General features: G+C 33.6%; 2 protein-coding genes and 1 pseudogene across 3 annotated transcripts; 1 reads left to right on the top strand and 2 right to left on the bottom strand.

Moving 5' to 3' along the window:
• Positions 1 to 263: 263 nt before the first annotated feature.
• On the bottom strand, positions 264 to 25462 carry LOC148191710 (TMV resistance protein N-like; annotated as a pseudogene).
• On the bottom strand, positions 8843 to 13621 carry LOC124846539 (uncharacterized). Of its 2 annotated transcripts, XM_088100356.1 has the most exons (4): positions 10945 to 13621; positions 10686 to 10835; positions 10491 to 10585; positions 8843 to 10355 (listed from the first exon to the last, which is right to left on the bottom strand). In XM_088100356.1, exons 1-4 carry the CDS (start codon positions 13604 to 13606, stop codon positions 10338 to 10340), a joined length of 2925 nt encoding a protein of 974 aa, XP_087956482.1. In that variant the 5' UTR covers positions 13607 to 13621; the 3' UTR covers positions 8843 to 10337. The 2 variants fall into 2 exon arrangements, with proteins under 2 accessions (XP_087956482.1, XP_087956481.1); XM_088100355.1 differs by having other exon boundaries at positions 10491 to 10835.
• On the top strand, positions 20979 to 23779 carry LOC124844900 (uncharacterized). Its single transcript, XM_047321919.2, has one exon. It carries the CDS (start codon positions 21635 to 21637, stop codon positions 23321 to 23323), a length of 1689 nt encoding a protein of 562 aa, XP_047177875.1. The 5' UTR covers positions 20979 to 21634; the 3' UTR covers positions 23324 to 23779.
• Positions 25463 to 26071: the final 609 nt, after the last annotated feature.

The following is a 26071-nucleotide window of genomic DNA, read 5'->3' as shown; positions in this document are numbered from 1 at the left end:
TGTATTTCCATATTGTTTATACCTTTCCCAAAATGACGTGGATGTTGAAAAATAATTTTGTTGGGAATTGTGTTTGCTATAATTAGAGAACTATAAATTGTTATGTAGGGAGAGAAATCACCGAAACAAGGTAAATATTTTTTATTTTGAAATTAAAATAGTTGTTTCTGACATCATAACCCACCTTAAAAGCAGGTGAATACTACAGAAAGAAGACAAACAAGGACACCAGTATTTATTCCATAACTAAAGAAATAAAAGAGTCACATTACAAGTTTCTCTATAAATCTAATGGGAGAATTTTTCTTTGGCGCAGGCTCTCTTTCCAAGTCTTCTGATTCACCATAGACAAAATAGACTAATGTATTCTTGACCACCAATCCATCACCAAAACTTACAAAAATTTCCACCTTGTTTCCACATCCTAAATTTGGTATTATGCCATGCCAATCTTCTTCATTAAAGGAAATTACTGTACCATGGTTGTGATCTGGAATGTACACTTTGTGTAATTAACAATTAAGACAGTAACAAATTCAGGTTCAATGATTTTAGGGGTTGATAAATAAACAACACACAAAGTCATTCCCTTAATGTCACTATCTTGACGCACAGCGAAAGAAACAGAATGTCCCTCACCCATATGGCATAACCAATAAGGATCATTGTTAGCTGGGAGAGAACATCACAAGACTCCTGTTCCGTAAGATAAAAAACTTAATCATTTCTCAATTGATTATTAAAATAAAAAACTTTTAGATGAGGTTTGTGTGGCAATAGAAGCGAATGGTGGTAAAATTTATTATTGTATAGTTTCAGTCAGACACTTCAATAGGATTCTTTTATGTTATCTTAATTAATAGATAAAATGATAAGGCAAAGAACAAAAGGAAAAGCAAGAGAAGAACCTTATATATCTTATAGTTGTCAGTATTGAGGAATTCATGGTATCTTCCGACATCAATTAAAGAAAGCCTGAAGTGATGCTTAGAAATTCCTGATGGTTCTGTAGTATTTACAAAATATTCAGTCAGAATATTTTTTACTTGAACACATAGTTGAAACTGTGTCACATTGCACTAAAACACTTCGAAGACTTCTAAGGGTGCTAAGAAATGGCGCAATATCATCCCAACTATTATCCTCCATATTCATGCAAAACGAATGAATATAAAATATGAGATTCATTGTTGGCCACATCCAAGACCGAATGATAGAAGGAAAAAAATTACGTGACAATCCCTCAAATCGATGTAGGTTTATATATCCAATGTGTTTTGAGCTTACAATTGAAAAAGACACTTGTTTCACAGTTGTTTTTTCAGCAATTAGAGTTATCAAGGATTCCATCTGCACTATATCGTTTTCCATTAGGTCAATCTTTGAACAACCAGACAGAACGAGAGTTTTTAAAGATTTCAACTCATATATCTCTTTCGGGAGATTGCTTAGACTTGTACAATTCTTCAAATTTAGCAGTAAAAGATTGCAGCAACATCCAATAGATTGGTCTATTTTGTGCAATCTTGGACAACATTTCAGAATGAGTTGTTCAAGACTTGGTAGTCCGGTAAAGTCAGGGGTTGTTGTTAAATACTTGGAGTGACTGAGGTTAAGCACTTTTAGAGACTTCAAAACCTACACCAAGAAAGATTTTTGGACAAACATTGGAGACGAAATATAATTAAATACGACTAATTAGTAATTTACTTTAATTAAGCTTTGTGTTTTAATAAAAAATGGCTCGTAAAAAAACCTGGGGTGCTTTCCAGACGATTCGAAGAAGACTGTGTTTTAAATCAATCGCTATTGCATCATTCAAAAGAAATTTGCTACGAAAGTATTCCAAAGGAAACCCATGCAAACTGATCCATCTCAGCTTCTGTAGAAGGTATTCAGAATTTACAGCTATTTCTACTTGATCCAGTTTCTGAGGCAACCACTTCATGGCTTTTGTCCCCTGTGATGAAAAGAGCAAAGAAAAACAAATGTATTGCACAGGACTAAACAAACACTTTCAAAAGAAGTTTCAAAGCACATATAAAGAATGTTCTTACTGTGTTCTCTATCAATCCATATTCTGCATCGTTATCAAACAACAACTGACTGTTCATTTGGGGTTTCATTCTTGAAATTTCACGAATAATTCTTATTCCCATTTCTTGTACCAAAGGATGCATTCCAAATTTGTTGTTCTTCTTAACTTTTAAGAGGCTATGCTCTGTCAAAACTCTTATTCCAGTATTAGTGTCTATTCTGTTACGAGAAAAGAAAGGATATAAATTGTATTTCTTATTCCAAAATCAGGAGAGAGTACAATTTACATATATATAATTGTTTGAAACAATATATAAACGGAATATAAATATAAAAGTAGAATATAAATATATGAATATAAATGCACAGATGTGAACGGAAAATAAATTAAATCCAATATCCCCTCAAGCTGCAACATATATATCCTTAATGCTCAGCTTGGACAACAAAGATTGAAATTGTGCTGGATGCAAAGCTTTAGTATGAATGTCTGCAAGTTGTGTTGAAGTAGAAATGGACAGGAGCTTAATTACACCAGCTTGAACTTTAGCTCTTATGAGATGACAATCAATTTCAATATGCTTTGTCCTTTCATGCATGGCTGGATTCTGTGCAATTTGTATAGCAGATTGATTGTCACAAAACAGAGGAATTGGTTGTGGTAGAAGCTGTTTCAAATCATGGAGCAAATACAGAAGCCATTGAATTTCACATGTTGTGGAAGCTAAAGCTCTATATTCTGCTTCGGTTGATGATCTAGATATAGTACCTTGCTTTTTGGATTTCCAGCTCATTAATCATGCACCATAGAACACATTAAAACCAGTCACAAACCTTCTAGTGTCAGGGCAAGCAGCCCAATCAGAATCACTAAAAGCCTTGAGAGCATGTTCTGTGTTGGAGGGAAAGAATAATCCTTGTCCTGGATTATTCTTCATATATCACAGGATTCTTATTGTTGTTGTATAGTGATCTTCCAAAGGATTGGAAAGAAATTGACTGAGAGTACTAACAGCGAAATATAAATTTGGTCTTGTGTTGGTTAGATATAGTAACCTGCCAAGAAGTCTTCTATAGGCCTACACATATGAATAGGGTTTCCCTTCTGTCTTGGAAAATTTTATGCCTGACTGTATGGGAGTAGAAATAGGTTGACACCCCAACAATTCTGCATCTTCTAGTAACTCTAGAGCATACTTCCTTTGTGGCAAACTAATGCCCTGTTGAGATCTTGCAATTTCTAAGCCCAGAAAATACTTGAGTTGGCCTAAGTCTTTAATCTTGAACTTTGTATTCAATAGCGCCTTCACAGTTTGAATTTCCTGGATGTCATCACCTGCCAAAACTATATCATCTACATAAACAAGTAAGATGGTAATATGAGCATAATCACTTTTGACAAAAAGTGAATAATCTGATTTTGATTGTATGTAAAGAGGCATTAGTTACATCTAGTTGATGTACATACCAATGTTTGGAAGCTGCTAAAGCCAGAACCAATCTTACTGTTGTGAGTTTGAAAACAAGTGAAAAAGTCTCAAAGTAATCTAAACCTTGTTGTTATGTGTAGCCATTGGCTACTAACCTTGCCTTGTATCGTTCAATACTCCCATCAGCATGCCTCTTTATTTTGTATATACCCATTTACATCTGGTAGGTTGGTTTCCATTAGGTAGATCAGTCAAAACCCAAGTTTTGGTATTTTCTAAAGCTGCAATTTCTTGATCCATGGCATTTCTCCAACAATCATGTTTGATGGCTTGGTTATAGGTTTTAGGTTCACTAACTTGGGAAAGATTAAGGACATATGATTTATGAAGAGATGATAATGCATCATATGATAGATATGAAGAGATAGGATATAAGGTACCTGTGGATGACTGAGCGACGGAAGAAGTAGATAACATGTTGCAATGATAGTCTTGCAGATAAGATGGTGTATGTTTTGGCCTGATTGATTTCCTTTGTGGAGTAGCAGTGACAAGTTCAATAGAAACAGGCTGAGAAAAGAAAATAACAGGGTCGGAAACAATAGAAGGACGAGATGTAAGTGGTAAAGAGGGTTGATCAATAACTTCTGAGAAAAGAGGTGATGGAAGTGAAATAATTTTGGTGAAAAAATCCAAGGAATTTTGTGTATCAATAGGTGAGTGCTTGTCACTAATAAGAAAAGGAAATATATTTTCATAAAATACTACATTCCTTGATAGAAAAATTTTCCTAGAGTTGAAATCTAACAAAAGGTAGCCTTTCACTCCTGTTTTAAAACCCAGTAAAACACATTTTTTTGCACAAGGTTGAAATTTTGTTCTATGAGTTTGAAGAGTTGAAGCATAGCAAAGTGAGCCAAAAACTCGTAAGTAAGTAATGTCAGGTTTAACATTGTGTAACAACTGAGATGGAGAAAAATATGCCAAAACTTTGGAAGGTAAAATATTAATGAGTTGCACAACATAACGAATAACAAAAGACCAGAAAATTATGGGCAAATGAGACCTTTAGCGTGTTAAGTCAACTTATATAACTGATTGGTTGTGGTTTAATAACTTGAAAGAGTGTTGGTCACATTTTTGTTGGACTTTTGTACTAGGTCATTCTCTACGGGTTGGTCATCAATGGACCTTTAGCGTGTTGTATCGGTCATTCTGTTGACTTTAACGTGTAGTATTGGTTATTATCTTGACTTTAAATTTTCTTTTCCCATCTTAATTATTTTCTAGATTTTCCCATTTTTAAATTCATAAAAGACGTGAGAAGTTATAAAACGTTCAACAATTTAATTAATTTCTAATTCACTTATTTATATATAACAACTTTAACCGTAAAAATTACTTACGATAAGACCATAGCGTGAGGTGAAAGCTTTATTCTACATCTGAGATGCATCTTATACACAGCAGTTATTTTTTTCACCTCTATTCTTATTCTTGTTGCGGTTAAATGTTTTTCTCCTAACTTTATCCTCAACTTCTATTCTTATGTTTTCGTCCCTGTACTTCTGAAAATGTTGTTTTTAGACATGTCGAGATGGTCATATAAATATTCTTTCAAGCATTACTCTTTGCTGAAATGTCCTAATGAGTGTCCCTACAAGAAGAAAATTCCACACTACGCGTTGTGCTGGTGAAAATAATAAATGTGCAATTAATTAATTTTATATTTGAGAAATGTTAATCTATAAATTGTTGATGGATTTTTTTATCTTAATGGATCTAATTTAGGTTAATATGATCTATATGTCGTAATAACTTATTAAGATTTGATTTTGTGGTTATCAGTCTAATATTGTTATAACGCAATTAATTTTATTATTATCTCTTCAGTTTATTCAATTTCAAGGCCATCTAAGCCCTAGACAATACACTTTTCATTCCACTTTTATATATTTCTTATTTTTTCTTCTATTTATTTATTTTTATTTAAGGTTCTAATTTTGACTTATATGACCAGAGAAAATGTTTTATGGAATTTGGGAAATTATTTGAGAATGAAGATGCAAATGATATCTAAAAAACATATAAGGACAAGAAAGCATTTTAAATAGAATACTTCTATCCTTTGTTTGAACTACTCTATTTGATGTATTTATTGTGGCAAAAAGACATCTAGTATAGAAGACTCCGAGTTAATATTTTAGGGGAGAACCTATTAGAATATGGCAAGTATTATATTTACCCATCAAAACTAGAATTTCACATATATGATATATAGGACTGGGTAAAAATAACTAATTTATTTTTATTAAAATTTAAATATACTACTTGTCAATACCAAATTTCGTCCGAATTGATCTTTGGCTTTATCGTATTCTATTGTCTTATATTCTATTATTTACTTGTTTTTATTTACATTGTCATTTTCATTTCTTTTCTTTTATTTTATTCTTATTTTCCTTTTAGTATTCTATTTTTATTTTTATTTTTATTTTATTTTACTTTTCCTTTCATAATTTCCATTTTTAAACTTTGTTTTTACTTTTTATTTTTAGTTTTGTTCTAATATAATTAATATGGTTAAATTGAATTAACATAGTTTTAAAAAAAATGAAAAGGAAAAGGTTTGGAACGTTCCATTTTGTCTTTAGTGAATAAATAAATAAATGTTTTGTCGAGGAGTACAACGTGTACGTGTGTTGGAGGGGGAAGGGGCAGAAAACGGTTTTATGCAAGACTACAGAGTAGAGGAGGGAGCACCACGCATACTGACACACGCTCCCGTTTGCTCCTCTCATCCGTAACCACCCCAACCATTTTTTCTTTTTCACTGACCATCCTCCATTACCTCAGGGGGAACATCAATCCTCATCCCTTCAAACCTCCAACACCCATCATCCATATTCACCCACTGCCACAAGCCATATTGACACCCACGACCAGCACCTATCATCTTCATCCCTTTCTTCTTCATTTTCATCTCCAACACCTGAGATCAGTCATACCTCCCTGCCATCACTTCACAGGCATCTTTGTTTATCCACTTAAACCTGCAAGAAGAAAATCACAAAACCAGAAACGACCCCAACCACATTTCCCCTTTGATTCCGAATTCACTGCACATACTAGTATTTTTTCCATCATTCACTCTCACTGAAGAGAGGGCTCTCTTCATTCCCATGCTCTCCCTATTCCTATTCCTCCATTCTCTGTCAATGCCCACGACTCATATCCATCCATCAACCACTAAGAATCCCAATCGAAAACTCATATCCATGAAGATCTGTTCTTTGTCGCCAAAGGATGGCAGATCTGGTTCGCGTGGGCTGCGGATGCGAACGTCAGAGAGAGTGTTGCGGACGCGAACGTCGCAGGATTTGCGATGGGGTTCGAAGGAGGTAGAGAAAGGTTCGATTTTGGAGGCGGAAAAGGACTTTGTCCGGCGTAGCTCCGTGAAGGCGGGTGGGCGGAAGAGGGCTTTAAGGGCAGCGACGGTGGTGGATGGAGGTTTGCGGGCAGTGGCGGGTTTTGTTGTTGTTGTTCAGGTCGAGTAGGGTGAGGCGTTCGTAGAGGCATGAGGGACATAAGCCGGTGAAGGCTTCGTCGAGGTGGTGGGGGAAGGAGGTGGAGGGGCGATGGGCCTGCGACGGTTGGGGTGGCAGGGACACTCTTATTTTCTATTTTTCTACTGCTTTTTCTTCTTGATGGTTGTTTGTCTTTTATGTGTGCTAGAGATCTTGAAGAAGTTGAATTATTGACATCAATTGTTGTGTTATCAAATGTTTGTGAATGATATGATATCAGGTGCTGGTTTTGTGAGAGGCTTGATTAGAAAACCAACAAAGGAAACTAACCAGTTGTTTTATATGGATGTCTTCAATTTGAGTTCCACAGAGAAAAGATATGGCTTGGTGCAATGTTCTAGAGATCTCACAAACGAAGGGTGCAAACAATGTTTGGAGACAATATTAGGTTTAGTGTTACAGGGTCACAAATCTTGTGGCTCGTGAAACATCTTCTGAACTTGAAGCAGAATCTCTGGCTCTTAAAAAACCAATTAAATACTCTTTGATATGGAGTGCTGATTCACTACATGATGGAAGTGCTTATTTTTGGTTGCCAAATCCTTCATTGCAATACAAAGCCATGAGCCTAATGGTTACTAATAAACTAGACGAACCTGAAGTTGAAAAAGTTAGATGCATGCAAGCCAATGTGACAGAAACTTGATAGAAACTTGTGAGACCTCTGACGAAAGGTTGATGAAAAAAAAAACTTCTAGTGCCTCGGTTCAACTCCAAACCGAGGCATAAAACCCAAAAATAATAAAAAAGGAACATCCCTTATTGCCTCGGGTTCATAACCGAGGCAAAAAGTGATAGATTTTTTGCCTCGTCGGTATATACTTCGGTTGTGGAACTACTGCAGATAGTTGAAAATAACCGCTACTGTTTCTCTTTACTGTACTAGTGGATATCTTATCTTTAACTTTTATCTTTAGTTAGTTTACTATTCTTTATTTGTATTTTAGCCTTAGTCCATATTTCTTCTATTGTAAATACAATACCTTATGTGTATATTCAACACAAAGAAGAATAATCTCATACATAGTTTTTACTATATAAAACATTTATTAATATTATAAATTTCGTTTTATATTCTACAAATTCACTTTTTACTATTTTCAACTTGAAAATAAAGTTTTGAAACAAAAAGTAAAAACTAATAAACTAATTATTTTAAAATATACCACTAATGTATTTATATTGTCATTACTTAAATCTATAAATATATATTAGACTTACATTGATTATATGAGTCTAACAACAAACACTAGATAAATATAACAAAATATATTATATAACAATATACACATTGGACGAGATTGTTGATGTATTGATTAAAAAAGAATATCAATACACATTAGACGAGTCATTCATATATTTATTAGACAACTCTAGCACTATATGCATTAGTATGTGCTTTAACACACAAATTAGACGAGTCTATTAATAAACATTAGACAAGTTTGTTCATTTATTGCTTAGATGAATCTTGCAATAGATGAGTTTGTTCATACATTGATTAAATAAGTATAACAAAAAACATTACACAGGTCAAGCAATACACATTAAAAGAGTATGCCCATATACTAATTAGATGAGTCTAGCAAAAAAAGTTAGATGAGTATAACCAAAAAAATTAGATGAGTATAGCAAAAAAAATTAGATGAGTCATTCCATACATTGATTAGATGAGTCTATGAATACACATTAGACTAGTATACTAATGAGAAGAGTCTTGTAACACACATGAAATGAGTTTTTCCATACACTAATTGCATCAATCTAATAATATACATTAGACGAGTTTATTCATACACATCTAAAATGAATTTATTAATACACATTAAACAATTTTACCAATTATATGATTTGACAAGTCTTGCAATATACATTACACAAGTTTGTCCATATAAATAGACGAGTCTAACAATACACATTAGATGAATGTGTCCATATATTGATTACATGAGTCTAACAACACATATTGAACGAGTTTGTCAATCTATTGACTAAATGAGTTTAACAACTCACATTAAATAAGTCTATTCATATACTAATTTATATTCTTAACAAATCAACTCTACATATTTTTTCATATCCTTTATACATTTAAAGAGTATATTGTATTTTTGGACATGTTTATGTTTTTTATTTTTACAAAGTCTACAATTTATATTTTTATACACATTAACTTTTAAATGGGTCAATTATTTTTAAGGTTGATTCTATTCAAAACTTAATTATAAACTTTAAAATATTAATTAATTTTGTCCTCAATCTCTAAATCTCTTTTAATAAACACACAAACCAACATCAGCTGCCCATGCGTAGGCAGAGGTTTCAAACTATAATTATTAAAGAAAAATACATTATTTTCACTTTAAACATTAAAGGTAACCGTGACAAACATTGTAGGTGTTCATATTTTTTCTACACTTAATTAACTTCTAAACTGTTTCTGTGGGGAGTTTTGGGACCGAGAGACTAACCTGTTGACGTGTCTGGGCCGCTCGCTCGCTTCCAAACTCCTGCTATTGGCCGATCGGTGTTGGCGCAAACCGATCGGTCTCCTTCTTGACGTGGGAGGATGTACCTGCAAAAGGTACTCCGACGCTCAAGTTAGGCGTGTGATTTTGAGGAGCCTCGGCTCTTGGTTGAATGTTTAGTGAATGATTTTCACTATTGAGTATTTGAGAGTAGCGTAGAGTGAGTAATGCGTAAGTGGAACGTACCTGGCCTTTGGCCCTGGCTTTATATTTATAATTTACCTCATGGATCATAAGCTGATATAAGCCCAATAAAATATAAACAGAATAAGATATAAACAGATTATCTGAATATCTGGTTGGTTGTTTGTAACCGCTCGGTTAATATTTTATACCTATACATAAACCAAATTTAGTTTTGAAGATGGTTCTTTTACAAGTTTTTCTAAAATTATTCTTAATATATAAACTATTGTAGTTCCTGTGTTTTTTAATGATTTTCAGTATCCGGTAATGAACTTAGTTACTATAGATATTTATCGATTATCAATCAGGACAATAATAATTAGCTACCAAAACAACTTGATATCCATTATATAATAAAAAAGTAACCTATAACAACCTAACATTTAAGACTACATAAACGTATATATAATAAACCTACTATAACAAGGAAACTCACTTGATTTAAACCCACATTTCCCAAGTGACATCGGTACTAAAACATCATTAGCAAGTGATATTCATTGGATAATGTGCTCAATCTTCAATATTATCAACACCTTGACTCAAGAAGAAGATTGAAGGATCATTTCTCAACACAGAGCCTGGACCTAAGAAGTTCAATTTTTGGTCAGAACACATTGATTTTTAATAAAAATCCAAATACATAAGGCAATTTTAAAAAGGAAAACTTGATGTAATTGTGCAATAATTACTAAAGCATTCTAAAAAAAAAAAAAACTAACCAAAAAAGGCATTTTGAATTCGATGAAGCTCCCTGCTGACATCCACCCCATCCATTCTTTCTTTTGGTGATTCCACGGCACAGGCAAGTCCAATCCTAAAAAGTGAAACTAAGCACTTCTCAACATTTGGATTAAGATTGCAATGATTTTCCTCAATCGGAATAAGTAGCGGATCCAAAATTTGAAAAAGTTTACTGGGAAATGAATTTGCAACAAAGTTACAAATATTTTGACCATCTTCAAACATTTCATCAGTAGGTCTTCTCCCAGTAAGCATTTCCAGCAAAAGAATTCCAAAGCTGTACATGTCTCCAGAAGTTGACACTTCAGCACCCACTCCATACTCTAACATTATACAAAGCTATCGTTACACAATACTACGAAATAACAAATTCACAGCACAAAATTGTGATTATTCAAAGTAACTTAACGATTCAAAAACAGAAGAAAATACCTGGCGGAGCATAGCCAACAGTCCCCTTTATTGCAAGTGTACTTGATTCTTTGGAGGTAATACCTTGGATTGTTGAGAGAAGTCTTGCTATGCCAAAATCACTTACATGAGCAATCATGTCATCATCAAGAAGGACATTGCTTGGCTTTAAATCACAATGAATGATCGACTGCTCACATTCATGATGAAGATATTGTAATGCAGAAGCTACGTCAATCATGATACTTAATTTTTGTTTAAGGCTCAATGTTCTTGGATGCTCAACACTTGTTGTGGTAGGATGCAACCATTGCTCCAGGCTTCCATTTCTCATGTACTCAAAGATCAAAGCTTTGAATTCTTGACCTTTATAATCTGTGCTGGAACAACATGTCAAAATCTGAACAAGATTTCGATGCTTGATATTTTTTAGTGCATTACATTCTGCCACGAAGCTCTTGTGAGCTCCTTTTCTTTGCAGGTTTAGAACCTTTACGGCAACAACTCTGTCTTCGAGCTCAAGAGTTCCTTTGTAGACAGAACTGAAATTCCCACTCCCTATCAAGTTTGTCTCTGAGAACCCATCAGTTCCATTGTACAAGCTTTGGTAGGAAACTTTAGCCAATTGGTGAATTGTTGATGAATTGAGGACAGGTTTCTTTCCCTTTTTCCTCGAACAATAGATAGTTAAGGCAGATAATAGTACAATGAGGAAAACAACTACACTTAATATCATTACTATCAATCTGAACTTGCGGTGTTTTGCACGTTTCTTAATTTTAAGAGGGCACGGTGGCAGATGCAATTCAGAAATACCTCCACAAAGCTTACTGTTTCCACTCACCACCAATGCACTTACATTTCGAAAGACACCTTCAGTGGGTACCTCACCTTCCAATATGTTAAAAGATACATTCAAATACTGTAAGAAAGAAAGGTTTTGCAGGAAATTTGGAATTGATCCAGAGAAATGGTTTTGTGACAGGTCCAAAAATATAATGCTTTTAAGTGATGCCAAAGAAGATGGTATGATTCCTTGTAAAGAATTCCCTTGCAAATAGAGGTACTCTAACATTACGCATTTTCCAACACCAAGAGGAATGTGACCGGATATATGATTGTTTGACATATCTAGAAAGTTAATATTGCGTATATTTCCCACTTCATCTGGTATACTACCACTCAATGAGTTACTTGACAAATCCAATATGAATAGAGAGGTAAGATTGAAAAGCTCTAGTGGTATGGTGCCTGTGAGATTGTTCTCTGAAAGATCTAGCAGTTGACAATTTCCCATACTTGGAGGAATACTCCCTTCAAATCGATTTGCTCGAAGATTCAAATAAAACAATTGACTCAAGTTTCCAATGAAGGGTTCTATATTTCCTGACAACTTGTTTCCCTGTAATCCTAACACTCGAAGCATTTTAAACTTTCCAAAAGTTGTTGGGATAATCCCATCAATCTGGTTATCGTACATTGTCAAGAGAGTTAAGCCAATTAAATTTCCTATTGCCTCAGGGATTTCTCCAGATATCTCATTGTATCCGAGATATAGTTGACTTAGTCGGATCGACAAATTTCCCAAAGAATTTGACAATTGACCTCCAAAACTATTGTAAGATAGAGCTAACATTTCCAACTTAGTACAATTTACCAATGATTTTAAAAACTCCAAATCATTAGTTGAATTGAAACCTAAATTGTTTTGAGCCAAACTTAGGTAATAAAGATCGTGTAGTTTTCCAAGACTTGGAATTCTTCCCACAAAATGGTTTCTAGAGAGATCAAGGAATGAAAGGCTGGATGCATTTTCAATGGAAGGTGGGATTGGACCTGAAAATTGGTTGTTAGCAAGAAAAAGTACATGGAGATTCTGGAGGGTGTGGAACATGTTGGGTGGAAGAGAGTTGCGAAATTGATTTTCTTCAACTCCGATTGCAGTAAGAGATGACATATTATAAAGACAGGAGGGAAATGATCCACTCAGTTTGTTAATACCTAAAGCTACAATCATCAAGCTCTTGAGATAGCATATTTCTTGTGGAATATCTCCCTCTAAATTGTTAAAACCAAGTGATAGATATGTTATTGAAGAAAGATTCCCAATGGAAGATGGAATTTCTCCTGTTAACTGGTTTTGACCAAAGTTCAAAAACTGAATGTTCCGGAGCAATCCGATTTGAGTAGGTATTTTTCCTTTCAGATTGTTTCCATACAAATATAAACTTTTGAGCTGAGTACAATGCGTCAAATTCAAAGGAATTTCTCCGACCAATGTGTTATTTTCAACTCTGAATTTCTGCAATTGGGACAATCTCCCCACTTCTAGTGGGATATTGCCATAGAAACTGTTGTTCCCAAGTTCAAATGTTCTCATGTAAGAGAGATTACCTATGTGAGGAGAAATATACCCTTTCAACCTGTGCCCTTGCAAATTCAGCTCAGTAACCCTTCGAAGTGTGGGATTGCATGTGATTCCATACCAATTACAGAAGTGAGTAGAAGTATTCCAAGAAAACAAGATCCCATTTGGGTCACTCAATATTGATTCTTTGATTTTGATAAGGGCCATATGATCGATCTCACTTTCTGAAGCAAAAACATTGTGTTTGGAGTTGCATGTAAAGTAGAAAAGCAGGGGAACATATATAAACGAAAACATCATAGAAAAAGGCTTCATTTCTTTGTGAGCAAATTATGGAGACTCTTCAGTGATGGTAATTCTCTTCTTTGATACATTTACTTATAGAGGATAGTAAAAAAGAAGCTGTTGCTGTTGAAGTCAGCTAATAACTAATAGTAAAATGATAAGTGGGTACTTTGTTATTTTTAAAGCTGTCGGGTAATCCCGTCTGATCCAGCCTGGTCCATTATGGGTGGCTCACAACTCAACCCGGCTCACTTATTAGCGAACTGAAAAGTTTTGAATCCAACTGATCCACTACGGATTGATGAGTTAAACGGGTTAGCTCACTGACTCATTTAATTATAAGTTCTTTTTAAAATAAAAAAGTTATAATTTTTTAATTGAAATTTAAATAAAAGTCACACTAAAATTATGTTAAACTTCATCTATAATTAAAAAAAAATAGCATACAATGCAATCGTAATCTAAAAACATGTACAAAAGGCGAACAAATAAGTTTTTAATATTGATAATTTTTGTATCATTTTTCCATTTATAATATTAGAGTTTTGAATAGATAAATCTATAATATTTTTTTCTCTTGAAACATCTTCTTTATCACCATCTAGAACATAATAAAAAACGTTAACTAATAATATTGAAACACAAAATAATAAATAATTAAATTAAATTAGGTGGATTAGTAAGCCAACCCGGCTCACCACGGATTCAACATGGTGAACCGGATTCTAAGTGAGTTGAATTCAAAACTAGTCCGCATAAAAAAATTACATTATTTTTAAACTCAACTGGCTCAAACCCGTTGTGAGCCATGTTGGCTCGCGGATTACAATCTATTTTGACAGCACTAGTTATTTTGCAACCCCTATTACATACTAAATAATGCTTGGAAAACATTTTAAACGGAGTTAATTTTTTTTTCTAGCATAAAGGGTAATGTGGGAAGTTTATTTATGAAAGTGTATCTCATGTGCTCATTTCCTTGTGTGTATCTCGTGTGTTCATTTTCTGCATTCAAGGTGGTTTATCGCATGTGGTATATCCCAGTGTTGGAATTGATGGTTTTGATGTCCTTCCTCTGGTGGTAGTGTACTGTGGGTTCGTTTAAGCTGATAGTGAGGTTCACCAAAATGAAAACCCGTATATATTTATCAAAACCCAATGAACCCCTCAGATAAAGAGACAGTTACAAGGTTAACCCGCCAATGTTATAACACATTCATTAATCTAACATTAGGGTTAGAAACTAGTTTCTTCTATATTCATTAATTTTATATTAGGGTTACAAATCAATGTATGAAAACCTGGTGAATCATGTTTTGATCCATTTTTTCATAATAACATAGATTATTATGAAACCTAAAGATTAATTTAACCATGATTTGGTTTAGGGTTAACTAAGTATATAAATGACCCTTTAATAGGCTAATGGTTGCCATTTTCTTCAGCTCATAATTTATCCTACACTCCGAATTAAGCGAGAATACTTTTAGATGATTCACTGATCGTTCTCCATCTTTAGCATCTACGAAAAAAGCACTGTGAATCTTTCTTTATATTATTCTTGTAGATTATAAGGAACAAATGCAATGTGTAATAGAATAGATGCAAATCTGATAAAAGAAAACAATATTACTGAGAATGCTAATTGCTGAATTTTATTATGTAAATGCAATTTAATTCAAATTGATTTAGAAATATCAGCCTAAGAGATAGCTTTTCATGATTCTAGTCACTACACTGATAATTCAGCTAAAAAATAGATAAGAGGTAATCCATTAAAGCTAATGAAAATATCAACTAAGTAAATTAGTGTTAACTTTTGAAAAGAAAAACAGAGAAAATATTAAAAAGTGAATAAAAAAAGGAGATAGGATTATAAAAGATTGAAAAGTGATATAAAATATCAAAGGCATAGAGGGACAATGGAAAAGATAAAAAAACAAAAAGAAAAGGAGGGGGGCAGAAAAAAAAAGATAGAAAAAGCATAAAGTGATAGAGGAGAAAGGAAAGATAAACACAGAAAAGGGAAAGAGGAGAGAAACTTAAGTAATAAGGGTGTTAAGATGAAGAAGACAAAATATAACGAAGAAAACGAGAGAAATACATAAAAGAAAAGAAGATAGAAGGGTATTCTCTTTGTTTCCTTTTGCACCTTTTGATATCATTTTGGTGTTGGTGTTCTGTATTTAGCATATGCTGACCACCATTGAAGACAAATCATTTAACTATGAACAATTTATGTGAAAACCAAACTAATACTTAGCATGATATTTACAACATCTTTTTTATTTCTAATAAGTATGCATTCTGAGTGATGTGGTATAGCAGAAAGTACGTCTCGGTTGTGAAAGTCGTAATTTGTTAAAATTTTGTTTTTCACCTGTGTTTGGATTAAAGGATAGATTTTAGAAGTGTGGAAATAAGTGGATTCGAAAGAAAATGATTTCATTTTATTTTTATAATTTATATAAAAATTATTGTTTAGAATAATTCAAGTGGGTCAAAGTTTAAGAACAAATTTAACAAATATAGAAATACTCATTATCTTAAGTTTAGGTTAAAACTGGTATATAATGTTTTAGGTTAATTAGACTAATATCACATATATTATAATCTCTTTCTAATAATTCTTCAAATATATTTATTATATGGCACTATCAAATTTTGTTGATTTTAATATAATAACTTTTAAAATTATTGATTCTTGGATTTATTATGTTATGTTTTGAATTATTTTGGTAATTAATTTTTTTATTCGTGTAATATAATGATAACAAATAATTCCATTCCTATTAAACGTTATAAATTTGGTTTTCATTTTTAGTTTTTTGACTTTCCTGATAAAATTTACGTGTACATAAGAATTTAAAAAGTTCTTAATTTTCATGTTGAATGTTGGTTTTACTTGATAATTAAATTTTTTATTTATATAGTAATTTTAAATTATTTATCATCATGTATAGTCTTAAATTTATTCAATAATTAAAATTCACATCTATATAAAATTTTGAAAATCATTATAAAAAAAATTGATATTCTATGGAAGTCTTTTTTATTTAATTTGCGGGGTATTTTTAACCTTCCAAAATTAGAGTCATCATAAACTATTTGTGGAGGTTTTAAGGTTTATTGTGACTTCTAATATCATATTTATATTTTAGAGATTTTTCTGTGAAAGATTTGAACCTCTTCTATTAATGATTATTTTTGGAGAGTTTGATACCTCCTTTATTTATAATTATCTACTTATATTTATAATTTCTTAATTTCTTAAAATTTTTTTTTTATAGTAAGAAATAAATATAATATATAGAATTATAAAGTACACAAAAATTAATCAAAATATGCGAATATTTTAATAAAAACATCTTAGTTTTTACACTAGCTATAACCAACCAAGAAAGTATGCGAATATATCTTAGTTTTTGTGACAATTCTCATTTTTAATCCATATATTAAATGAACCTTTTATGTAAACAAAACATTTTAAATTACCATAACATATGTCAATTTTACAATCGGTAATAAAGTCTAAAATGTTAATAAGCATGTTATGTTGTCTGCAAAAATTGTACGTTTCTAAGAGATTATATTTCTGAAATATCAAGTGAATATAAATTTATAATAATTAAGTTTAAATATTTTAACAAAATTAAAATACTTCGTTAGATCATGACTATAATTAAAAAGAAATCTAGTTAACAACTAAAAATTGAAAAGTTACTAGCGACAGCTGTAATGAAACTTTAAAATGTAAACTGAAAAAAGTTTATATATTTAAATTATGCATAAAAGAAATAAAATAGATGTAAACAATTGAACAGTGCAGACAAGATAACTAAATAATTGAGTATGTAGACACAAATACCAATAATATTAAAGCTCAGTCGAATAGGAAATTTACATCACTCTCTATTTAAAATCTTAAAATAATATCTTAAAATAATGAGTTATCGAGTCTTTCATCTTTATATAATATTCTATTTTTTTTTATTTCTATCAAATGTGTGACTTAAACTCGTACTTGATTCCTAATAAAGGGTTGAGTTGGAGTTGAAAATTCTGGTGAAAGAACTGAGTTGGAGCTAGATATCCGTTCAAGTTGAAGATGGAGATCCATGGTGGAAGGATGGAGCTAGAGCTATAGATATGTGATAGAAAGGCCAAGTTGTTGCTGGTGGTAGTTGTGCATGTTGTGAAGCTAAGTGTATGTGATGGTTTTGATCATGCGCTCTCACATTTCACTTAGAATGAAATCTCTTTTTTGTAACATTCTCGTATTACCTTTTCAACTCACAAATGCCGCTTGACGTCATTTGAATGTAAATTTACCTAAGCGTGTCAAACTAACATTTCTTATTTAATCGAAAACAGAGATTACCTATCAGTTAGCAAAGCAAAACACACAAGAAAATATCGATCAATAGATGCTTTTATTTCATAATGAAATTAAAAGAATTTCTTTAAGAAACATTATTTGCTTAAAGGAAAAAGAAAGGACAAAAGTAACAGCAAGAAAAACACTCAGGTAAAGCCGAGGAATCACAATCAGTAATGAGAAACGGGTAAAATAAACACGAACTTCTTAAGCATAAGCTATACCGTAAAGGAAAATAGAAAATATGGGAAAAGATAAATAGTAATGAAGGACACTAGGATTAATTCCATAACTAAAGTGATCACAATGTTATCAAACAAGATAAATTACTTTGCATAAGTCACCTTATAATTTTCTTTATGAATCTAACGAGAGAATGTTTCTTTGGCGCAGAGACTCTTTTTCCATGTTTTTTGATTCACCATAGATCAAATAGACAGTTTGTGTTCTTGACCACGAATCCAGGATCGATACTCACAAAAATCTCGACCTTATCTCCACATTTTAAATTTGACATTATGCCATGCCAATCTTCATCTTTAAAGGAAATTACTGTGCCATGGTTGTGTATTTGGAATGTACACTTTGTGTAATTAACAATTAAGACACTTTTAAGACATTCATTTGCCGTGATTTTATAAGGGTTCGATAAATAAAGAATACACAAACAAAGTCATTCCCTTCATGTCACGATCCTGAGGTATAGTGAAAGAAACAGAATGACCCTCACCCGTGAGCCAACCAATAAGGATCATTGTTAGCTACGGGAGACACATCAGAAGACTTTGCCAAAACCTGTACCATGACATAAAAAGCTTAGTCATTTATCTGATTTGGCCATTGAAATTGTCTTTTGCAATCCTTATTTGTTACTGAAAATTACAAAATGAAATATATGAGTAAAACTTACCAGTGGGAATTAATTTACACAGATCTAGTTAATAATTTTGTTTTGTATATATATCACCACCATCATGTCGTTAGGGATTTAGAATGCATTTTTGTTTTCATCTCTTTCAATTTATATTTCTACAACCATTGGGAATAAAATAATCATGAAGCTACTAAACCAAGTAAGTGGAAATCAATTTCGTAGTTCTTAGTATAAGCATAATCACTTAGTGGAATAATAAACTCTAGATAGTTTTGAACGAGGTTGTGTGGCTATAGAAGAGAGTATGGTGCTAAAAGTTTAGAATTGTAGTTTCTATTAGATGCTTCAATAGGTTTATCAATGAATGGCTAAAATTAGGGTGAAGATGATAAACGAAGTAAAAGCTAGAGAAGAACCTCAACTATGTTATCGTTGGCTGCTTTGAAGAATTCATGGTATGCTCCAACACCAATAAAAGAAGAACTGAAGTGCTGGTTTGAAATTCCTGATTCTGTAATATTTGCAAAATGTTCGACCAAAATATTTTTTACTTGCTTAGATAGTTGAAACTCGGTGTCACATTGTACCAAAACACTTCGAAGAATTGAAAGGCTGCTAAGCAATGGCGCAATATCATCCCAACAATTATTGATTTCCATGCACAACGAATGAATATAAGATACGGCATTCATTGTTGGCGACATCCAGGACCGAATGATGGAAAAGAAAATATTATGTGGCAATCTCTCAAGTCCATGTAGGGATATATATCCAATGCTTTTTGAGCTTACAATTGAAAAAGGCACTTCTTTCACAGCTGTGTTTTCAGCAATTAGAGTTATCATGGGATTCCATCTGCACTATATCATTTTGCATTAAGTCAATCTTTGAACAACCAGAGAGAATGAGAGTTCTTAAAGATTTCAACTCATATATTCCTGTGGGGAGATTGCTTAGATTTGTACAGTCCTTCAAATTTAGCAGTAAAAGATAGCGGAGACTTCCGATAGATCGGTTTACTTTGCGCAATCCAGGACAATCTTTGAGAATGAGTTGTTCAAGACTTGGTATCATTGTATGAAATTTTCCTGCTCAATTTATCGTTGTTCGTTCATATGCTCTTTCTTGAATTTAGTATCATTGTATGAAAATATAATGTTATTTGAATGTCTTTGATTACTGAAAAATAACTTTGAACATAAACGTAGATAGAGCACTTAAGTGATTTGGGATCTAGGGATAGACTCAATAACTTGATATTCTTAATATCGGACTTAATGCAAATTGTATATTAAATTGACTAAGGGATTAGGACTAGTATGCCTTGATGTGAATGTTTGAATGAAGTAATGAAATATTTAACAGAGTTTTATATTCATAGGATTCATGAAACCCAATTCCAACGAGGTTTCTTTTAAATATAAATTCTTTGCACACCGATAAAATACTAAAAATAGTTTCTTGTGTTTTGTGCATTTTGATGTCTAATTGAGTTATAAAAGAAAAAATTGTCATGTGTTGCACAAGTCCTTGGGAGACGATACTTTGAATTTCCTCTATATTACTTGGAACAATTTGGTATACTTGCCAAAAAGTTATCATAAATCAATCGCTATTGTATCATGCACAAAAAATTCGCTAGGAAGGTATTGTGACGGAAACCCATGCTCAATGATCCATCTCAGTTCCTGTGAAAGGTATTCAGAATTTGCAGACATTTCTATTTTATTCAGTTCCGGAAGAAACCACTTATTGGCTTTTGTCCCCTGTGATGAAAAGAGCAAAGAAAAATAAATGGAATGAAAGGAGGAGAAAGCAAACACTTTCAAAAGAAGTTTCAAACCACATGTAAAGAATGTTCTTACATATCTTTCATAGTTATCCAACAACATGTATTCAAGGTATTCAGAAACAGACACTTCTACATTCCCTTGCGGAAGAAACCACTTATAGGCTTTTGTCCCCTGTGATGAAAAGAGCAAAGAAGAATAAATGTAATGCAAAGGAGGAGAAAGCAAACACTTCCAAAAGAAGTTTCAAACCACATGTAAAGAATGTTCTTACAAATCTTTCATACTTATCAAACCACAGTCGCGTGTTCTTCCCATGTTCTTTTATTGTATTGTCAAGAATAATTGTTATTCCCACTTTTTGTAGCAAATGATGCATTCCCAATTTGTTGTTCTTGTTAACTTTTATGAGGTTACGCTCCATGAGAAGTCTTATTCCAATATCAGTATCTACCGCACAGCCATTTAGGATCTTCGTAGCATACGCTTGTTGGGTAAACTGAAATGGACCCACCATGAGCAGCCCACGTTTTGCATCATAAAAAAAGAAAGATTAAGAATTGGAAAGTTGAGCTTCATGGGTCTTCCATTCAGTAAATGGTTTCTCCACTAACCCCATCATTTCCACTACCCGTGTATCCTTGTGCCCACCATTCTGCCACTATGTTTTTCTCTTTTTTTGGACTTTTATGTTTTGCTATCTTATAAAATGAGAAGGTGTGAAGGTATGAGAGAACAGAGAATAAGAAAGATAGAGAGGGGTGTGTTGTAGTAGAGTGAATGCACGGAAGTGCAGTAGAGAGAAAATAAAATTGTGTGTAGTGTGAGGTTGTCAGTGAGGAAGTGTTGTAGTGAGAAATTCTTGTATGTGTATCCATATATTTTCAACTTTTAAATAAGGAAGTATGTTTCTAGATTTCTACAAAATGGTATCAGAGCTACTTTCTCTGAGTACCGAGTGATAAACATCGTGAGTGAATTTGAGTGTCTTGAAAAAAAAAAAAAAAAAAAAAGAGATGGCAAAAGTTGTTAATGGAATGACTGTACCACAATTGTCGGAAAATGCCAATTATGATAATTGGTGTGTACAAATGAAGGTGTTGCTAAGATCCCAAGACGTTTGGGATATGGTGAAAATTGGGTACGAAGAACCTGGGGAAAGCGAAAACTTGACAGTAGCACAAATCGCTGCGTTGAAGAAATCACGTATGAAAGATGGATCGGCGTTGTATTTCCTATTCAATGCGGTGGACGAATCGGGATTCGAAAAAATAGTGAACGCAATGACAGCAAAGGAAGCTTGGGAAATTCTGGAGGTTGCATACAAAGGAGATACTCGTGTGAGGCAGGTCCGAGTACAAGCTCTTAGAAGAGAGTTTGAACATCTGGAGATGGAAGAAAATGAAGGAGTTACTCAGTTTATAACTCGAGTGCAAAAGGTGGCCAATCAACTCGGAATGAACGGAGAAGAAATGCCGCCAAACCGAGTTGCAGAAAAAATATTGAGATCTCTAACCGATGATTTTGAGAGTATCGTGGTCACCATCGAAGAAACAAAAGATTTAACAACTCTCACAGTGGATGAGTTGGCTGGGTCATTAAAGGCCCATGAACTGAGAAAGAAGAAGAAGAAGACGCACCCTTCCGATCAAGCACTCCAGATACAATTTGAATCGAATAGAACTCGGAATACTCAGAGTCGAGGTCGTGGATCCAGAGGACGAGGAAGATATGACAGAGGTAATGTTGAGGATGATAGTGAAGAGCAAACCGGTCAGCAAAATTGGCATGACCGAGGACAAGGAAATGATCGAGGAGGTCGATTAAATTATGGAGTAGAGTGTTTTAGGTGTGGCAAGCACGGTCACTATGCAAATGAGTGCAAAACGATCAAGTGCTTCAATTGTGGTAAATCCGGTCACATAGAAAGATATTGTCGGGTTGAGAAGAAAAAGGAGGAGACCAATCTCCTAACTGAAGAAGCTGGAGAAGAGATTGGAATTCTGTTGATGACAAGGAGTGATGACGCAGCGCTACCGAGGAGGAGCCCGGACGTTGCATTGAGGAGTTGGAGATCGGATGCAGAGTTGCATCTAGATTATGAAGAGTCATGGAGACCAGACAGCCCAGAAAGGTATTTGGTCAATTTGTATAGCTCGGAGAAGCATACAGAAGGTGTTTTGGAGAACTCAGTTGAGTTATTTGAGAGCTCGGATGATGAGGTGGAGAGTCCGAAAAGCCCATCAGAGCAGGAGAGAAGCTCGGATTATGTTTCCGTCGAAAAATTTCAAGAGGTTCTTGCAGAACTGGATCGAGAGCGTCAAGCACGTTTTGCAGCAGAAAATTCGATGTCAGAATTGCAGGTGTCGTTGAACCAATTGAAGATGTTGAATCAGGAAGCTATAAAGAAGGATGATGAGTTTGACTGTCTTGGAGATGATATTTTTCATGAGAATGATGAGATGCTGAAGGAACCGGAAGAAATTAAAAAAAAAGACGTATTGCAATTAAAGATTGGGAATTCAAGCCACATGATTGTCACAGGTAAAGAGAAGATTTTGAAGAAAGGTAAACATGAAAATGAAGATGTTGAGATGAACTTGATTACTAAGAAGATGATCCTAAAGAATCAGGAGGACCCGACTATTGATAAAAGCAACAAGTTTTGTGTAGGATACATGAAGCAGAAACGTGATAAAGGATAGAAGGTCATTTAAGTTTACGGGGGAATTTTGTTGGGTAAACTGAAATGGACCCACAATGAGCAGCCCACGTTTTGCATCATAAAAAAAGAAAGATTAAGAATTGGAAAGTTGAGCTTCATGGGTCTTCCATTCAGTAAATGGTTTCTCCACTAACCCCATCATTTCCACTACCCGTGTATCCTTGTGCCCACCATTCTGCCACTATGTTTTTCTCTTTTTTTGGACTTTTATGTTTTGCTATCTTATAAAATGAGAAGGTGTGAAGGTATGAGAGAACAGAGAATAAGAAAGATAGAGAGGGGTGTGTTGTAGTAGAGTGAATGCACGGAAGTGCAGTAGAGAGAAAATAAAATTGTGTGTAGTGTGAGGTTGTCAGTGAGGAAGTGTTGTAGTGAGAAATTCTTGTATGTGTATCCATATATTTTCAACTTTTAAATAAGGAAGTATGTTTCTAGATTTCTACAACGCTTTGTCCTTACCAACAAAGAAACAGCATATATCAAGGAATAAATCTTTTTCGATTTGATTGAATAAACCGTCGAAGCCTATTTTCAGTTTCTGTTCAACATAGTCAGAGGAAATTTTCATTAATTGAAACAGTACACTATGCCATTCTTCTTCCGTCCTTTCAAACAAAGTACTTCCAATGACTTCAAGAACTAGAGGTAATCCTCCACTATACTAACTACTCTTCTTGCAAGGTCTTTGTATTCTTCTTTTGGTTTTGCTTCTCTGAATGCGTGCCAACTAATAAGCTCAAGGGACTCCTCTGCGTTCATTAGCTCTACCCGATAGAAACAATTAACTTTATCTTTCATCAGGCTTTCATATCTTGTTGTAAGGATTATGACAGTTCCTTCATCGAAACTTTTACGGCAACAGGTCTAAGAATATTAAGTAAGTAGCATTGTCAAGTACAATGAGCATCCTTTTTCCAGAAAGTCTTTCCCTAATCATAGTTCTTCCAATATCAACGCTAGGTATCTCCATTTTTGTTTTTAGGATCTCTAAAAAAAGTTGTTTTCGTAAACGAAGATACTCTCTTGTTCCGCCAACTTGTCCTTCAATGAAACTTTTCTCTGTGAATGTGCCATGAATTTGATTGTAAATGGCTTTGGCAAGAGTGCTTTTACCAGATCCTTCTTTTCCGCATATCCCTAATATACAAACTTCTTTGGATTTGCTTTTGATAATTCGAATCACATCTTCCGCGCGGGAATGTAGTCCAACAGGAAATTTAGTAGCAGACAAGACTGGTAAATTAAGAAGACTCTTAACAATTTTGTCCACTAGTTCAGCATCACTCCTTTCTTTTGTAGGAATGGATGAGACCATCAACTGTTAGAAGAAGAGAATGCGCGTGAAGATTAATACAGAACCTTTCTTTTTTCAGTCACGAAGGCGCGTCAAGACCGTTACAAAGCTTTTTTACTTAACCGATTTAAGGATTAAACTAACACCCACTTTCAACTATATAAACAAAATAATACACTAATAATTATAATATTTTATAATAATTAAATTATGTACTCTTAAAATTACGTATTATCTTTACTATTTTTTTTTCTAAAACCATTACATCGTGTCTCTTTTTATAATATATTATCCACATACCCGTTTTTTAAGTTTTAAAACCAGAAGAATTGCTTTCTCTTTTCACATTACATATATCTCTAAAATGTATATTTAGAAAAAGGATCATTGTAATTTTATATGTTGACTTTGAATTCTAGTTTGCTGGTATAGTATGTCAAAACTCATGGAAAACATCAACTTTGTGTTTGTTTATGCTTCAATATTGTTCATTATGTTGTGATTGCAGGGTGTTTATCCTGTACCAGTTAAAAATGGAAAAACAGTTGATATAGTTGTTGGGAGAAAACTTTAAAGGCTAGAAGGAAGTGTTTAAGATTGGGAGAGGTTGGAAGATTTTGAGAGAAGATGAAAGACTTGTATTGAGTGCTTCTAAACTTTTTTTGGCTTGTATTGAAATGATACAATCATCTCCTATTTATACTAATGGCACCTCCTTAACCAATGGTTAGGATCTTGCCACCACAACATTCATCTAAGGGTTATAATTTATTCTCTGGAACTTTCTAAAACATTCCTATAATTCTAAACTTATCTAGAGACATCTTATGGATAAGCATCTCTAGATATTTTTGTGGAACATTCTAGAATCCTTCTAGATAGGATTTTCTAGAATGTTATTTGGGCTTTTACTAATATTGGGCTTTTATCTTTTAGGCCCAACATACAAAATCAATTTATATTCCAACACCCCCTCTTAAACTTGATTTTGTACTCCAAGCAAACTTCTCAACTTCATGAAGACTTCTTTCTTCAGCGGTTTGGTGAAGATATCTGCTACCTGATCATGTGCCTTCACATATTCCATTTGCACATCCTTGTTGCTGATGCATTCTCTAATGTAATGGTAACGGGTGTGGATGTGCTTACTTCGATCATGGAAGACTGGGTTTTTTGCTAATGCTATTGCCGACTTGTTGTCTACGAAAATCTTTGTTGGCTCCACTTGTGGCAAGCTTAACTCCTTCAATAGGTTGCGTAGCATGGCAAACACATGAAGTTGCAGCTACATACTCTGCTTCACATGTAGACAAAGTGACAATAGGCTGCTTCTTGGACATCCAAGTAAAGGCTGTGTCTCCCATGTAGAACACAAATCCACTTGTGCTCTTTCGGTCATCCATATCTCCACTCCAATCGCTATCACTATATCCA

Source organism: Vigna umbellata, chromosome 10, assembly GCF_029865625.1.
Source record: "Vigna umbellata cultivar VRB3 chromosome 10, Vumbellata_1.0, whole genome shotgun sequence".
Lineage (NCBI taxonomy): Eukaryota > Viridiplantae > Streptophyta > Magnoliopsida > Fabales > Fabaceae > Vigna > Vigna umbellata.
This window is presented reverse-complemented; position numbering and strand designations above follow the sequence as displayed.

Coding starts and splice junctions, on each gene's coding strand:
- LOC124846539 (XM_088100355.1), bottom strand. CDS start 13,606: ATGAAGCCTTTTTCTATGATGTTTTCGTTTATATATGTTCCCCTGCTT. Junction 10,836..10,944: donor TGTTGGCTATGCTCCGCCAG/GTATTTTCTTCT, acceptor GTATAATGTTAG/AGTATGGAGTGGGTGCTGAA. Junction 10,356..10,490: donor AATTCAAAATGCCTTTTTTG/GTTAGTTTTTTT, acceptor TGAACTTCTTAG/GTCCAGGCTCTGTGTTGAGA.
- LOC124844900 (XM_047321919.2), top strand. CDS start 21,635: ATGGCAAAAGTTGTTAATGGAATGACTGTACCACAATTGTCGGAAAAT.